Source organism: Gopherus evgoodei, chromosome 2, assembly GCF_007399415.2.
Source record: "Gopherus evgoodei ecotype Sinaloan lineage chromosome 2, rGopEvg1_v1.p, whole genome shotgun sequence".
NCBI lineage: Eukaryota > Metazoa > Chordata > Testudines > Testudinidae > Gopherus > Gopherus evgoodei.
The window spans coordinates 231,149,296-231,167,609 of NC_044323.1; the positions used below are offsets into that span (position 1 = coordinate 231,149,296).

The 18,314-nt window shown below is 39.9% G+C and overlaps 1 protein-coding gene across 3 annotated transcripts in view; it reads left to right on the forward strand.

The window, feature by feature from the left end:
- Positions 1-18,314, forward strand: part of CHD7 (chromodomain helicase DNA binding protein 7) — a 209,649-nt gene that overhangs the window by 63,587 nt on the left and 127,748 nt on the right. For all 3 annotated transcript variants that reach the window (XM_030553154.1, XM_030553153.1, XM_030553155.1), the window contains one exon: positions 3,591-5,429. In XM_030553154.1, coding sequence (XP_030409014.1) covers positions 3,765-5,429 — 1,665 coding nt within the window. In that variant the 5' untranslated portion in view covers positions 3,591-3,764. The remainder of the gene's footprint in view (positions 1-3,590; positions 5,430-18,314) is intronic.

Here is an 18,314-nt window from a genome sequence, read left to right on the forward strand (position 1 = left end):
GACAGAAGTAGATATTTGGCATAACCAAATTTCTTGATAGTGGTTTTTTAACAGTAGCCCTTCTTTTTTTTTTTTTTAAGTGTAAAGGACAGCTAAATTATTGCTTCCCGTTTAAATGGCCACAATCAACTTTTATATTTGATACTAAATTTAAATATAAAAAACCCTTAAAAATAAGATTAACAGAAATGTTCCTGAAATTGAAACTAATGCAAACACATATCTCTAAACAAATATTTTCATGCATTGTTTGAATCCAACGCACTAACAACCTGAAAGAGAAACTCTTTTCATTATCCAAGATGAGAAATGCAGAACATATGCAAGAAGCATAAATAGTAACAAGTAAATTGTATTTTCACTTATAGTAACCAAAGCTGTCAGTAATGTAGCTAAAGAAACAAGTTTCTGTACACTGCACCTTAAGTTTATGGCTTAGAAATACTACATACCTGGAAATCCACAGTGGTCTTGGCCTCTGTAGCTTGAATCAGAAAGCCTGTGGTCTAAGTGAGTATAACTTAGTTCAGCTACAGACTACCAGCTCTTCAGTGTGGCCTTCCCAGTTTACATTCTGCAAAAATTGAGGTCAGATGGCCAGAAATAAAGTGAATTGTTAAACAAAACCTATTACCTTATTTTCACCAGTTTCCATGGAAATAGTAGCAGGCACTGACCACCATCATCTGAAATTGGCTCTGCTACTGGTAGCTGGCTCCCACTGGAGTTTCCTTGGAAGCCTGTTAACTCATGGAAAATAAACTAAGCATTCAGATATAACAGTTTAATTTTCATGCATTTGAACCTAATTTCTGGAGAAACTGAGTTGGAAAGGCCATGACACTTACCAAAGTCAGAATTTTTACTTGTAGATCTCAGTTACTGAATCCCAAAACCTGTGTAATTGGCAGCAAGGGACTTTATTTCTCTCCCCAACCTTTGTTTCTTTCTCCCACCCTTAGGTTTTATTTAAGACATAATTGTTTATAAGAAGGTGTACTGGTGAACAAATTCTGACCTGTATATTATGCTACATAACTGAACAGTTAGATGACTGGGCAGCTTGAGCCAGATTCTGTGGCTTGCCCAAGCTGTGTTCCATGCAGGAGAAGGTGGGCGGTAGGAAGCTATTGTGGCTGTAAGTCACTTTTTAGGCTTCCCTGGAACTCCAGGAGTTAGTCCACTCCTTGGCAAGGAGGCTTTTCTGATAGCTGGAGGCTGACTATGTAAAGGAGTGCCCCAGCTGCTATATATATTACACCAATTGCCAGGGGGAGTGGTAATGTAGGAGCTGCTGAAGTGGCCCTAAGCCACTGGAGGGATTCCTCTGTGCCAGTGGTTCTCAACCTATTTACCATTGTGGGCTGTACCCACACAATATATATACAATCTGTTTGGCCCTGAGGATCTCACATGGGCTGCAGTTGCACGCTGATTGGGCCATGGATTAAGAACCACTGCTCTATGCAAAGAAAGTTCAAAGCAACAGTGTAGCCTAGCTTACGGCAGCTTTGTGCTGTAAGATTGCATGAGTGAAACAGGCCTTACCATTGATACGGTTGATTTTTCTGACTTGAAGTTTGTGTTAATATTTAAATATTTAAACACCTCTACAATTATGTCCTTTGTAACTGACTTTTTAATAAGTTTGTACTTCTAAGGATATTTGAGACTCAAGAAATTTACCCTAAATTATCTAGATCTTATTGTATTGATGGTCATTTAAAAGTGGTGATGAATGGATTTTTTTAAAAAAACAGGAAGGGGAGCTTGTATTCTTTTTGTAGAGAGGTCTTTGGAAAGTGGTTAAACAAATGCACAGCCAAAAATCTATTGACATTTTTCCCTTTGCAATATCTCTCTTGGTTTTGCTGGAGGATACAGAATGTATCATCTTAACTGACATCTCCAATTGAAGGAATGGTGGTTGAAACATCAAAAAGATGGCCTTTCTCTGAATGTTGGCTATTAAATTAAATAGGTATTAATAAAAATGAAGTTTTAAACAATAACTCTTTTGATAACACAGAAATAAGTGTTCTGAAACAGAATTGTACTGAAATAATAGTTTACAAAGTTAGTTATTTTGGTTCCAGTTGCCATGTGGACAACCCCTTACCATGTTGAGATGTCCTCCAGCCATAGATCACAGAATCTGAATTTCTAATATTAAAAAAAAAAAAAAATTGTCTAGGTCCTCTTTTTAATAATCACAAAAGAGCCTAATCCCACTTGCAGATGACTTTTAAGAAAATGTCATTCATCCCATCCTAAACTTAGTTGAGTCCTGTATGGAAAAAGCTAGAACTTTCTTGGAACCTTTTTGTTTGGAAAGTAATCCATTACTGTAAATGTAAAGTTTTTAACTGACATCATGTGCTGTAATACTTAACTGAGAGAGACAAGTTTTTGAACTTCAGATTTCTTCATGTTTGGGCCTGAGGAATAATTCTGTAGTTCAAAAGCTTTGTCTCTTTCACCAAAGGAAGTTGGTCCAATAAAAAATATTACCTTGCACACCTTGTGTTTTTTCATGTCCAGGGACCAGCACAGCTACAACAATATTGCAAACAGTAATAATTACCTGCCATAAGTATTTAAATGAATAAAATACTATAGCCGTGACCAGTTCTTCATAGTTAGTTGGAGTTTTGTTTTCAGGAGGAATAAACTGTATACAAAGCAGAATGTATGTCTTACTCTGAAACACTTTAGTATGTAGTCACAAATGTGTATTATGTCATTAGTAAGGAGTTTGCCTGAAGGTGAATAGTGAACCCTGGTGATTGAACTTCCTCTATCCACAGAAAAATTCTGTCATGGATTTGATCTGCAGTGGGTTTGGAGCCATGGGTATTAGTTTGAACATGGCATTTAGAAATCTGCCCTCTTGCAGAATGAAAGCTTTTCATTTTTATTTCAGTTTTGAAGCTAATAACTGCATAGTTTTGCAGTGAGGGAAACAATATTGTATAGTTCCATTTTTAATTTAACAAAGTAGCCATTTGTGACCTGTATCACTGTTATGCAAAATAACACCTTAATTTTTATATAAATCTACAGTTTTAAAATCTTTAGCTTTTAAAAGGGTCAGTACTGGTGTTGCACAATCCTGTTGTCTATTTAACCAACTTTAGCTTATCATAGCCCTTGATGCTGCTGCCTGCTCATCTGATTACACTGCTCAGGGGAATAAGGTTAAGGACATGCTGTTGGTAACTAGAGCATTTTCAGGGCTTTAGTTCAGCAGATGGGCTGCTTGGCTGTATTCATACATCTGCCTGCCTGCTGTGGCAGCTGCTGCTGCTGCATGTTGTGTTCTTTTGTTCTGTTCCATCCAAGAATGGAACACTAGGAAGTGTAGTGAATGGATTAATTTAAGGTTAAGGTTAGTGTTTTGCTTGCACTCTAGTGCCCTATCATAATAAAGCTTCTGATAGAAGCTAATGAGTTTTTCTTAAAGTGAAATAGATTTAAAAAATCTATTGAGCATCTGAAACAATCTAGTGTCATCTAGCAGAGGTGTGTTATAATATTGTATGACTATTTTATTATTTGTTTCCAATTTTCTTTTTCCTCTTTTTTTCTAGGATCGGTAACCAGACTTTGGCTGACACTACGTGGTCCGAAAGAATTAAGGAAATATGGAATGACATGAAGGAGATTAGTTGAGGATTAAAGGCTTTGAGGACAAACACCTCAGTGAGGTGAAGCACAGACTAGCTTTCTACTTGTAGCTCTGAGGAGCTTTGTGCCGAAAAAAGATGGCAGATCCGGGAATGATGAGTCTATTTGGAGAAGATGGGAATATTTTCAGTGAAGGGCTGGAAGGTCTTGGGGAATGTGGATATCCTGAAAATACAGTAAATCCTATGGGACAGCAAATGCCCATAGATCAAGGATTCCCCTCCTTACAGTCTTCTCTTCATCATCCTCCCACCAATCAAAACCAAGCGAAGTTGACCCACTTTGATCACTATAATCAATATGAACAGCAAAAAATACATCTGATGGATCAGCCTAACAGAATGATGAGTAATGCTCCTGGGAATGGTATAGCCTCTCCTCACTCACAGTATCACAACCCTCCAGTTCCTCAGGTTCCTCATGGCAGTGGCACTGGTGGTCAGATGGGAGTCTATCCTAATATGCAGAATGAAAGGCATGGGCAACCCTTTGTAGACAGTGGCTCTTTGTGGGGACCGCGGGCTGTTCAGGTGCCTGACCAAATAAGAGCACCATACCAGCAGCAGCAACCGACGCAGCCACCACAGACACCGTCAGGACCCCCTGGGCAGGGGCATTCTCAGCACATGCAGCAAATGGGAAACTACATGGCTCGTGGTGATTTTTCAATGCAGCAGCATGGTCAACCACAACAGCAGAGGATGAACCAGTTTTCTCAAGGTCAAGAAAGTCTTAATCAGGGAAACCCTTTCATTGCCACCTCAGGACCTGGCCACTTGTCTCATGTGCCCCAACAGAATCCCAGCATGGCACCTTCTTTGCGACACTCAGTCCAACAATTTCACCACCATCCCCCCACCGCGCTCCATGGAGAATCAGTAGCCCACAGTCCCAGATTCTCCCCTAATCCTCCTCAGCAGGGTTCTGTTAGGCCACAAACACTTAATTTTAGTTCTCGGAGCCAGACAGTACCCTCACCTACTATAAACAACTCAGGGCAGTATTCTCGATATCCTTACAGTAACCTAAATCAGGGATTAGTTAACAATACAGGGATGAATCAGAATTTAGGCCTTACGAGTAACACTCCCATGAATCAATCTGTACCAAGATACACAAATGCTGTAGGATTTCCATCAAACAGCGGTCAAGGACTAATGCACCAGCAGCCCATTCACCCTAGTGGCTCACTCAACCAAATGAACACACAAACTATGCACCCCTCACAGCCTCAGGGAACTTATGCCTCTCCACCTCCCATGTCACCTATGAAAGCAATGAGTAATCCAGCAGGTACCCCCCCTCCACAGGTTAGGCCTGGTAGTGCTGGAATACCAATGGAAGTTGGTAGTTATCCAAATATACCCCATCCTCAGCCATCACACCAGCCCCCTGGTGCCATGGGAATTGGACAGAGGAATATGGGCCCCCGAAACATGCAACAGAGTCGTCCATTTATGGGTATGTCTTCAACTCCACGGGAGATGGGTGGGCACATGAGACCAAATGGTTGTCCAGGTGTTGGCCTTGCAGATCCACAAGCAATACAAGAACGACTGATATCTGGCCAGCAGCATCCCAGCCAACAGACATCTTTTCAACAGCAAATTCCAACTTGTCCTCCCATGCCACCTCATCCAGGGATACATCATCAGTCTTCACCACCACATCCCCACCACCAGCCTTGGGCACAGCTTCACCAGTCACCGCAGAATACACCACAAAAAGTGCCTGTCCTTCAGGTAAGTTACTTCCAGCTGAAAGAGAGTGTTTGTTTTTCAATTATATATCTATTCAGACCCTGGGATACAGGTTTATTGCTCTGAAACCATTTTCTGCCTTGACTGTTCTATGTACTGGTGGTTGTCTTTCCTATTTTACTTATATTTTTATTGAGTAGCAAGCTACCGGAACTTCATTCGTTGCCTATGTCTCGTGATGGTTTTTACAGGATTACACCATAGTACGTTTAAATGTGAAGCAGCATCAAACTTATCCTGAATGCAACAATTATTTTATTATCGTGGTGAATCTTATGAGAGAAAGCTGAAAGTTTGTGTCTAAATTTTCACAGTATCATTAAACCAACACTTAAGCATTTGCAAACTTGCAGAGTGAAGCTGGCTTAATATAGCTGTACTTCTTGATTAAAGCAAATTTAGGCTTGGGACGCAGATTTGAAATGCTTTAATTTAGTATAAAGTTGAAAGTTCTTCAAGGAAAAGTTCCCCATCTTTTCATATGAAACTTTCCAGCACTAAATAATGCACCTGATAATGAGAGGTGGGCAACCTGGTTTAGGTAAAATAAGAGCAGATGTGAATCTTAGCCTAAAACCAAACCTCTTGAGGCTTGGATGAGTCACACATATGCACACAACTTTGGTTTTACTGAGTCTCTGAACTTCCTGCTTCCACTTAAAATAGCACTGCTCTGACAGTGTTTCCCATTCAGAAGCTGGAAGTACTGGAACTCTTGAGAGCCTTTTCCAACCTAACTTAGCAGGTTTGACTAAGCATCTGTACTCTTTTTGTGCATGATCAAATCAGATCTCTCTTCTTTTTCAAGTTTGCCATCACTATATCTCGACTGATATGCCCAATCAGACATGAGCTTTTTGTTGTATGTATAGGTGGCAGATACATCATGGTATAATATATTCCATTTTTTCAATCCTTCATTATATCCGAAATCAATCCCAAGTAGCACTACCCATAAATATTTGGAGATAATTGTTGGAATGCAGTCATAAGGTCTGATACAATAAGTCTAATAAATCATATGAGCAGTTGTCCCAGCACTGCATGGAAAGCAGCTGCTCAGCAGCCCACTTGACTGCTGCCTGCCGGCTGCTTCTGCTAGCTGCTCAGCACAGCATGTGATGGATCTGGGAATCAGATGCATGGGTGGAGAGAGGCAGCTGGTGGGGGGTGGAGGAGAGATGGTGATTCAGCTGGTGGGAGAGGCTTCTGCGCTCGCTGGACAAAATGAAATCCTGGGGAAAGCCACAGGGTAGGCGAAGCAATGGGTGGAAATCAAGAAGTAGAAGCCATGTGGGGATAAGAGGAGAAGCTGTGTGGGAGCAGGGGTAGAGAAACGGGGTTGAGGGGGGTGAATATTTTCAGGATATATATATATTTTTTTTTTCAAATCAGCTAGTGAGTTGAAGGAGCCTTGTGCAGGCTATGTGCATTCTAGTAAATTTTGAATGTTTTATTTGCAATTTTTTCTTTAAATTAAAGTTCAGCAGAATGCCCAGAGAATTATCCATCATCTGCTAGTTGGCAGAATTGTTCTTGGAAATACTTACATGTTGCCAGCTGTATCCCAAGGAAAGGGGAAGATGGAAAGGAGAGCAAAACTAAGTGTTTGTGTTAGAATGGGTAGGGATCTAGAAAAAGAGTAAGACAGGTTGGAGAAAATGATATAAGGAGGAGAAGAATGCTGTAGGACAGACAAGAGGTTTGAACATCATAACAAGGTGGAGACAAATGAAGAGAAAAGGATGAGAATATAAAGCAACAAGGAGGAAAAATCAAGAAAGGAAAAACCGAAAGCAGAATTGCAAAAACATGATGAGACAGTTGCACGAAGAAATAAGAACATAGCCTGGGCAAAAAAGAGGTGAAATGAAACTCAGGTGAAGATCTCTCACAAAATGGTAGTGAGGATGGACCCTAATTTCCAAAAGACTTGCATATTTTAAATTCCCTTTAATAAATATTACTTATTAAATATATATGGAGCACTGTAAATTTACACCACGGTTTCACTCAGTGTTACATCTGGTAGTGCTACAATAAAATTTTCAACAGTCTCACATTTTGCAGTATTAGAGGGTTTGGAAGAAATATTGTCTTTAATGTAGAACAGGGGTGGGCAAACTATGGCCCTTGGGCCAGATCAAGCCTGCCACCCATTTTAATCCAGCCCTCGAACTCCCAGTGGGGAGTGGGGTCTGGTGCTTGTCCTGCTCCAGCGTTCCAGCCAGGAAGCAGGTTCGGGGCTGCTTCACACAGTTCCTGGAAGCAGCGGCATGGCTTCCCTCCAGTTCTTGCACATAGTGGCAGCCGTGGCCAGTGGGAGATGCAGGGTGGCGCCTGTGCATGGGGCAGCATGCAGAGCTGCCTGGCTGCGCCTTCGCGTAGGAGCTGGAGAAGGGAAATGCTGCTGTTTCTGTGAGCTGCTTGGTGGTAAGTGCTGCCTGGCGCCTGCACCCCTGAGCCTCCCCCTTCCCCAGCCCTGATCCCCCTCTAACCCTCCAAACCACTCAATCCCAGCCCAGAGCAGCCACTTGCACCCCAAACCCCTAATTCCCAACCCCACCCCAGAGCCTGCACCCCAGCCATGATCCCCCTCCCCACCCTCCAGGCCCCTCAATCCCAGCTCAGAGCACTATCCTGCACCTTAAACCTCTCATTTCCAGTCCCACTTCAGAGTCTGCACCCCCAGCCGGAGCCCCTAACCCTCTCCCCCAGCCCTGATCCCCCTCCCACCCTCTGAAACCCTCGGTCCCAGCCTTAAGCACTCTCCTACACCCCAAACTCCTCATCTCCAGCCCTATCCCAGAGTCTGCACCCCCAGCTGGAACCCTCACCCCCTTCTGAGCTTGTAGTCCCCTCCCACACCCTGAACGCCTCATTTCTGGCCCAACCTCAGAGCCCACACCCCCAACCCAGAGCCTTCACCCCCTCCTGCACCCCAAACCCAATTTTGTTAGTATTCATGGCCCACCATACAATTTCTATTCCCAGATGTGACCCTTCCTTGGGCCCAAAAGTTTGCCCACCCCGACGTAGAAAGTTCTGTCTACTATTTCAGTGAAAAATCTTTCCAAATGTACTTCTGAGACACTAATTTTTAAATGAGTATTGTGGTGAAATATAAAATAAAAGCAATTTGTGTGCTAAATAAATAAAAGCTTTGATAGCTCATTAGTGATCCTGAACTCATACATATAATTGGAAAAAGGTGAATGGTGGTAGAGTAATTGACTATAATCACAACTGCTTTCATTCTAATATTTTAAAGTATAAATCAAGCATTTTGTGGCTAGAGATGTTACTCCTTGAATGGAAAATCTAGATTCCTTTAGTTTGACCAAATTAAAATAGAAGAAAACAGTTTCCTAATGGGCAATTATTTTAAATGGATTAAATTGCACTAAGCAGTGGTGCAAGGTTGTGTAATACAGTATGCAACTTGGCTTGCCATGTCTCACCTGCCTAATACTTGGTATAGACACTTTAGTATCCCTTTCTCCTTAAAAACTATACAACTTGAACATGAAGCGCCCATTTTAGTGAAAACTTTCCTCTTTAAATGAAGGTTACAATAGTGTTGAAATCCTTGTTGCTGTGCTTTTATAGCCTGAAACCAGTGATACAGAATTTGTTTGCTTCATGTCCATCAGATGTCTTATGATCTCTCTGCTTTCTTCATTTGAGTTGGCGAGAGATTGATACTCATGAAAAGCTTGATTCTTTCAAGTTACTTTGTATTAAACGAGAAGTGTAAGTCCGTAGGCTAAATTATCACTTAATTGGCATCACAGCTTGGAAGGATAAATGTCATGACTAGAATGTTGGTATAGAGGGGTATAGCTTCTTTAGTAAGCACAGGAAGATGTTGCATCATACATCAAGAATATATACACCTGCTCTGAGGTCCAGGAGGAGGTGAGGCAGGCCAGTTGAAAGTCTCTAGGTAAATATAAAAGGGGTAAGAAAAAAATAGGGGTGATGTCATGGCAGGGGGTCTATGACAGGCCATCAAATAAGGAAAAGGAGGTGTATGAGGCATTTCTAGAACAAGTAGCAGAAATATCCAAAACACAAGTATTGCTAGTAATATTGGACTTTAACTATCCAGACATCTATTAGAAAAGTAATATGGCAAAACAAAATTTACAGTAAGTTTGTGGAATGTATAGGCGACAACTTCTTATTTCAGAAAATGAAGGAAGTAGCTGGGGGACAGACATTTTAGACTTGATTCTAACAGGGAGGAATTGGTAGCACATCTGAAGGTGAAAAACATTTTGCATGAAAGATCTTGAAATGATAGATTTCATAGTTCTAAGGAAAGGAAGGAGCGAGAGCTACAGAATAAGGACAATGAACTTAAAAAAACTAACACTCAGAGAACTGGTAGATAAGATTTCACGGGAAACCAAATCTAAGAGAAAAAGGAGTTAAGGATAGCTGGTAGTTTCTCAAGGGGACAGTATTAAAGCCATAACAGCAAACTATCCCAAAGCAAAGGAAAGATAGGAAGAATAGTAAGAGGCCAGTGTAGCTCCATTAGTTGCTCTTTAATGATCAGATAATCATAAAGGAATCCTACCGAAAGTGGAAACATGGACAGATTGCTAAGGAGAACAACAAAAGAATAGTGCAAGCATATAGGGGAAAAATCTGAAAAATTAAGGCAATGTCTACACTAGTGTCTATATCATCAAAACTTGGTTGCTCACGGATGTGAATATTCAACCTCTCAAGTGACATAAGTTACACTGATAAGCGCTAGTGTGCACCGTGCTTAGTTGGTGGGAGAGCTTCTCCCGCTGACCTAGCTTATGCCGCTCATGGGGGTGGCTTTTTTTTATGCCGCTGGCATAGCGTCTTTACCAGATGCACTGCAGCAGCCCAGCTGTATCAGTGCAGCTGCAGTGCTGCATGTGTAGACGTGGCTTAAGGCACAAAATGAGTTACACCTAGCAAGAAATATAGAAGGGAATAAGTTGAGGCTCTTTAAATATGTTGAGAGACAAAAGAAAGTGTCATTTACTTAGTGAGGAAGGAGTGCTGCTAACTAATGACATCAAGGAGGCTGAGGTACTTAATGCTTGTTTTGCTTCAGTCTTCACTAAAAGGGCTAAGGGTGATCAGATACTTAATGCAATTAATAATAACGGGGGAAGGAACATAAATCAAAACTATAAGGAATATTTAGATAAGTTAGATGTATTCAAGTCAGCAGGGCCTGATGAAATTCATCCTACGATGCTTAAGGAACTTGCTGAAGCAGTCTCGGAATCTGAATCTTAGCAATTATCTTTGAGAGCTCCTGGAGGACAGATGATGTCCCAGAGGACTGGAGAATGGCAGACATAGTACCTGTCCTTAAAAAGGGGAACAAAGAAGACCTAAGAGAGTGCATACCAGTCAACCAAACTTAAATATCTGGATAAGTACTGGAACAAATTATTAATCAATCAGTTTTTAAGATTCTGGAGGATAATAGGATTATAAGGAATAACCAGCATAGATTTGTCAAGAAATGTCAAACCCACCTAATTTCCTTCATTGATGGGGTTATTGGCCTAGTGGATGGGGGGAAGCAGTAGATGTAATATATCTTGATTTTTAGTAAGACTTATGGCACAATTCCATGTGACGTTTTCATGAGCAAAGTAGGGAAATACAGTCTCGATGAATTCACATAAGATGGGTGTACAACTGTTTGAAGGACCATATTCAAAGAGCAGTTATCAATGGTTTGCTGTCAAACTGCGAGGGCATATCCATGGAGTCCTGTGAGGGTCAGTCCAGGGTCTGGTACTATTCAATATTTTCATTAATAACTTTAGATAATGGAGTGAAGAGTATGCTTATAAAGTTTGCAGATGACACCAAGATGAGATGGGTTACAAGCACTCTGGAGTATGGGATTAGATTTCAGAAGGGCCTTGGAGAATTGGTCAGAATTAAATAAGATGAAATTCGGTAAAGATAAGTGCACAGTACTTCACTTCGTTTAGGAATCAAAAATCAAATGGCAACTACAAAATGAGGATTAACTGGCTTGATGACAGTATTACAGAAAAGGATCTGAGGGTTTTAGTGGATCACAAATTGAATATGTATCAACAATGTGATACAATTGTAAAAGAGAGCTAATATTCTGGGGTGTGTTAACAGGAGTGTTGTATGTAAGATGTGGGAGATAATTGTCCTCTTCTGCTTGCCATGGAGGAGGTCTCGGCTAGAGTACCGTATGCAATTCTGGATGCCACATTTAAGGAGATGTATGGACAAATTGGAGAGAGTCCGGAGGAGAGCAACAAAAATGATAAAAGGGTTAGAAAATGTGACCCATGAGGAAAAGTGTGTTTTTAACAAACAAACAAAAACAAAAACAAACAAAACAAAAAACCAACTCAATATGGGTAATCTTGAGAAAAGAAGTCGGGGGGGGGGCGGGATCTGAAAAGTCTGCAAATATGTTAAGGGCTGTTATAAAGAGAACTGTGGTCAGTTGTTCTCCATGTCAACTGAAGGCAGGATAAGAAATAAAATGGGCTTAATCTGCAGCCAGGAAGATATAGGTTAAATATTAGGAAGAACTTCCTAATTATAAGGGTAGCTAAACTCTAGAATTGGCTGTCAATGGAGGTTGTGAAATCCCCAACATACTGGAGGTTTTTAAGAACAGGTCAGACAAATACTGACAGGAATGGTCTAGGTTTATTTGTTCCTGCCTCAGCATAGGGGAGCTCGACTTGATGACTTCTCCAGGTCCCTTCCAGCCCTAAATTATGATTCTATAATTTTTGTATAAAATTAAAACACAAGTAACTTTCTCAAAAAGAAATAAAAACCACTGCATAACTTTGACGACAGTGGAGGCCATTTTAGTAATTTTCTCGGTGGTTCCAAGCTAGTCTCACTTTGGACTATAATCACCTATAATGATCATGGCTAAATGAGTAATTGTATGTAGCGGCATCCTGGAAGGAAATTAAACATTCATTTCCTTGTCTATAAATTGAGAGCGAAGTTAAAATGTACAGAATTCTGCACACCCTATCTCTTGTTGCTTAAAAACTGCCAACAAATATATAAAAAAGATGAAAAATATATGCTGGTTGGGAGTCACAGGGACTGGATGGCTGAGGATTAGTAATGGGATAAGGATCTTTACAATCCTAGGTCACCAGTTGATATCTAGACCAGATCAGTAGAAAGTGGAATCCTTTACTATTTGGCCTATTAGGAGTGAGTTGCAGGTTTCATTTTGGTTCCTTGTAGACTGATCATATCACGAGGATCACCACTGTAATTAGCACCCTTCTTGGCAGACGTGGCAAAGATGCCAAAAATAGAATGGGCACAGAGACTCCTTCCAGTCAGGATTCAGACATACTGAGGGAGGCACAATACAGACATTTTCAGTTAGCTGTGCATAAGCTGAAGTCTTCAGTCTCAAGTGCTGTCTGTCAATCATATTTCGCAAGCACTAAGTAATCTGCATTACTGTAGTTAAATATAGGAATAATTAAATAATGAGACATAGAAACTTTTTTCCAATAATGTCTGGAAAGTAAAATGAGGAGCACTGCAATAAGTGCACTGTAACATTGCTGTGGAAGGGGGATACTATTTGAGGTGCTTGATTTCTCGCTGAAATGGAGTTTCTGAGAAGAGCTGAGCCAATGCTCCTAGTTTGTGTGTTCTACTGAACTCATTCATGGTGCCTACTGATTAAAATTTACCAGTTTACCAGTAGCTGCAACATTGCAACTCGCAAAGGAGTGGGACATTGCCTGCTACTGGATTGAGAGGTGTGAGAGAACAAAGGGAGGGACTGTTCAATAGATCCTTACCAGGGTAACTTGTGACAGGTCCATTAGTTTTTCAAACTTCTTGGGATTGAGCCTCAGTCCTAGTAGACTCTCTCTGAAAATTGTGTAAATTAAGAATATTACCTTTTAAAAAATCTGAATAGCCTAGATTCTAATAGTCAAATTCAGAGGCAGCTTAAATGATGTACTAAGCTACACATCAGAAAGTGTGAATAAATTGGTGTTCTTTGCATGCTGAAGGGTGAAAATTTCACCCTCCAATTGGCTTAATTTGCATACAAAGTAGGTGGGATTGTAGCAAGAAAAGTGACCAGATCATGTTTTTTTACTGATCTGTAATTTACACTGCCAGTTTCTTTCATTTGGTTACCAAACCTAAATTAATATTATTATGGCTAAACAAAATACTGATACTATGAGATTAACAAGTCAGGCCTTTGAGAGAGACAGGGTGGTTGAGGCAATATCCTTTATTGGATATTTTTGTTGCTGGAGGGGACAAGCTTTTGAGAGAGCTCTGTGAAGCTCAAAAGCTTGTCACCTCCAGCAACATAAGCTGGTCCAATAAATTACCTCCACCTGCTTTGTGTGTGTCATATCCCATGGCTACAACACTGCAAACAAGTCAGTGTTTTGTCACTATTAAATATTGAATTTTAAGCGAAGACTAGTTTTTACTTTTCTTATCCAGCATGTGTTCGGCTTTTTCATTAAACTTTTTATAAATAATTTTTTAAAAGTTGGTCTTTGTTTTGAAAATAAAAATGTCTTAACTTTCTGTATCAGAAATAGAAGTAGTAATCTTTCTCATACAATGCTGCTGTTATTGATAGATCTTCTGGAAGTGTCCTGTGTACTGCTCTTCCATCTCAGACAACATAAAACGATGGTTGCTACTGGAATCATAATCTGTTTGAGGCATCTTTTAGACCTGAAGCCAACAGTGAGAGGGTGCAAATTCTGGCAGTCCAAAAAATCTTAGCCAGTTTGAGTGGAGAGTATGACCGTGAAAAAATTGATGTTTTTCTCTATCCAAGCCAGCTGCAGGTTTCGTTGGGAGTCAAAGACGGCCAAAACATGCATACATATCTTAATCTCTCTTTGGCTGGCTGCTGGGTTCTTCAACATGCCAGAGTAAAATACAATTTTCAGGCAGTAACTACTGCTGACTGCTGTGGCAGTATCACTTGCAAGAAACTGCAAGCCATCCCAATATTATCAACATTAGATGAAGATTATTCTACCAGAACTGAAAAGTAAAGAAGAAAATCTGTACGAGTTGAGAGGGAGGTTAGTACAGAAAAAAGTATGGGGTAATGGTAATTTGTTTTGCCACACTTTTGTGTCTTTCATTTGTATGAGGGACAGAACATAATTAAAATTTATCTGTATTTTTCTTTCAAGAAACTGAACAATTATGAGACTGTTTTTAAACTCTTATCAGTTAAGGTCAAGGAAGATATTTCATATCTATTCTTAAGTTATACTGACTAGCTGTCTTCCATTTATTATTATGGAAATGCTCCAACAGTGAGCTTGTCTGCATTCCATCTCTCTCATTCAAAGGGTATAACATTTTAGTGCCAATTATTTTCTTTTATGTTTTGCAGAGGAAATTCAAAGTGCAAACTACAAAACTCTAATATGTTTATGAATAATTAAGAAAAATGTATGGCCTCTAAGAGAATTGTTTGCATTTTTTACTGCTGAGAGCGTCTTGGGATTTAACTTTGGATGTAAAGATTACCCTCTTCTTCCTCCATTTCTGCTTCCCCTGGTTCCCAAGAAAACAAAGGGACTATATACATTCTTCTAAACAAGAGATTAGAGACTAGCTCTTGAGTGTATATGCCCTTGGGCAAAAAGTCTTAGTTTAAAAAAATGGAGTTAAGGAGATACAAATGACTTTGAGAAACATTGTTAGGAGCATTTTGCCACATCAGGTGCCATAAGTTAACTGGAGGAAAGTAATTTGTGCCATTAAATTATCTGTTCATGAGGCTGGCTGAAGCCAGTTTGCAGTATTAGCATTAAAAAACAAGTCCACAACAGCATGCTGATTTGGTAGACTGTAGAGTCACTTGGCTAGTTCTTAGAGGTTAATGTGTTGAATGTGGGCAGTTTGAAAAGCTGACCTGAAATTTTTTCCCCCTGGAATAGTTGGGCAAGGAGTTTTCAGATACAGTTTCCAGAACAGTGAATTAAAAAACCTTTTTTCATTAATGGTTATGCAGACAACTCCATTTAGGATTTTTAAATATAATTTATTTGGTATTCTTTTGATCTTTAAGTTGTCATTTCAGATCAGATCTCTTTGCCACTTTTCCACAGGTAGAATATGCCATGCACTTTGGCATGTATTTATATCTTTATTTTTAAAGTGTCTCTTTTCACAATTTAAAAACCGTTTTCTAAAGATAAATCTGTTATTTCAATGCACATCTCAATATCTACATGATCAACAGATGAACTAAATGTAAAATAATGGAAAATTGGTGCAAAGGAGAGAATTGGTCTTTGACTTGAAATACTCTGAAAATCCTGGTAACTTGTGAACTTCAGCTTAAAATTCAGTAACTGTCAGCCTTCTCTCAAAAAGGGGAAAAAAATCACACAAAATTTGCGGTACGTCACTTTGTGAAATGAATGTTGGCACCGTCCAGGACAGAGGATAGTGCCACTGCTTACTACTTCTTGGGTGTGAGATGCTGGTAACTTAGCTCATCTTCCTTCTTTTCTGATCCCTCAAAGCTGACTATATCTAAGGGCTTGTCTTCACTGTAGACTTATTTGAGGCTCAACAGCAAGTTTTCCCCATAACATACTACACATTCACACATCACATCTCTCTTGGTGCTACACAACAAGATAACTATTGTTCTCTTAAACTTCAGGGCAGATCCTGAAGTAATTGTTAATGCATATTGCTACCCTGAGGTTACTGCAGTGAAGGCATGCAGCTATAGGCAGTCACAACATTCAAGACATGTTGGTCTTCCAGTCTGCCTCTACTTAGCTTCCTGCTTACAGTTTGTAGTTTCACTAGCTTCATACATAGTTTAGTGTTGCTATGGCGCAGACTCCTGCTGAGGAAATGGAGGCAGTTAAGGAAGACTGCATAATGGGAGTCCTGCCTGGGGCTGGGAAAAACCCAAAATACGTGTGCAGCAGTCATGAGGTTACTGCTTATCGTAGAAGATCCTTTTCAGAGAGTGGCTGTGGATTTGAGGACACTTCAAAGTCCTCACAGTCTGCACAGAGATGTGGCAGAGGGCAGAATCTGCCCTGGGGAAGGAACACAGGGTTATCCCAAAGACAGGATATGGCTTTCTCTGGGGGTAGAGACAGAAACATGGAAAGGGTGTGCCAGAAAATGAATTTCATGGACCTAGACCATTTCTTCACACGATATCCACAGTAGCAGATGAGTTCTCACAACACCCTGCAAATATGAACACAATGTAGCGCAGTGAGTTGTGGCACTGTGTATCTTAGGATATGTGCCCAGATAGCCATTGCTTACCTCAGCCAGATGCGGACCCAGTGTTAGTGTGGATCATGACCAGACAGTAATGTGGTCATGCTTTCATGGGTTAAACTACCATTGGTAAAGTTTCTCTGTGATTTTTATGCCATGCTTAGCATGCAGTGAAAACATAGCCTTAGCTTCCACCACTCTGGGTTATGAATCCTGCTTTTAACATCAGTCTTTCTCTTGCGGGATCAACATGCAGATACTGAATTTAGTGGGCCAATGCAGTGCTTGACCTTTGATGTTTTCAAAGTAGTATTATGGCTTTTAAAATAACAATAGAAGGGATACTGTAAAATAAGTGTAAACAGCCATACAACAGCTACTGCTATATTAAAAAGGAACCTCACACTTGAATTAACTTTCAGAAGAAATGCACCAAACACAATTCTCATTTATACTTTTCAGTGTTTATCATGCTGTTAAGATTTATTTTAAGATTATTCTCTTTTACAAATCCACAGTTTTCTCCTGCAGAGATGCCATAATATTGGGTTTTTTACATCAGTCTGGAGAAATAGCATCTCAAATTTACCATAATGCCTTCACTATATGAGAAAACAGTATTAAAAGATAGGCTATTAGAGAGAGAGTTCTTATTTAATAATCCTAGGTAATTGGCAACAATTCTATGGAACTATGTCTAATAGATGGTAGTAGTGGCTTAGTTTTTGGCATGTCATGAAATAGCTACCAACAGCAAAGTTTTAAGATACTATCTAAAAAGGTTTACCATCTTTTTGGTTACAGAGGCCTAAAATTTTGGAGCCAAATGCAAACCTTGTTTTCTACATTCTGAAAGCTAGCTAAAATATTTAAAAATCAAAGTTTTGCTCACCGTTGTTTGCTATTGATGATACCATTACCCAGACTGCTGTCTTCTCAGCTGCCTGCATTAGTAATATTTGTTATAACTAATTTACTTCAACTACCTGTTTTCCCTATTAAATTACTAAATATACAATAAAATAAAATAAAACTTGCCTCCATATCTTTATATAAATAAACCCGCTGTTTGTACAGTTTCCTCCCCCCCACCCCATGCTTCATCATCATGCATAACATTTTGTCACCTTCCCTTATCCATTCATTAGGTAGACACAGATCATATTGCAGTCCTGTTGCTTGCTGTTACTGGGCCCCAAACAAACAAAAACATTATAACAGTACTACCAATCTCATGAGTTCAAAAGTCTTCAGCCAAAAACTCATGAGATCTGTTTTAGATAATATACTCTGGTTTCTTCTAATTTGGCTTCTGGTTTGAGCCCTTGCTGTGCATGTGCTTTACATTTTCTCTGCAGCCAAGAGGGCTAGAAACATTTTTAAATGAAACTGGAAATTCTCGTGCAGTCTTGTTTTGTGTGACTATACCCTGCTCAGCTCAGATTTTTTTACAACATTTTTAAGTTTGCAATAAAAATTCTCATTCGTGTCTACATTTTTTGACTGGAAGATGTAAGGAGGTTTATGAATAGAGGTCATGGTAGAATGGATCAGTGGTCTGAC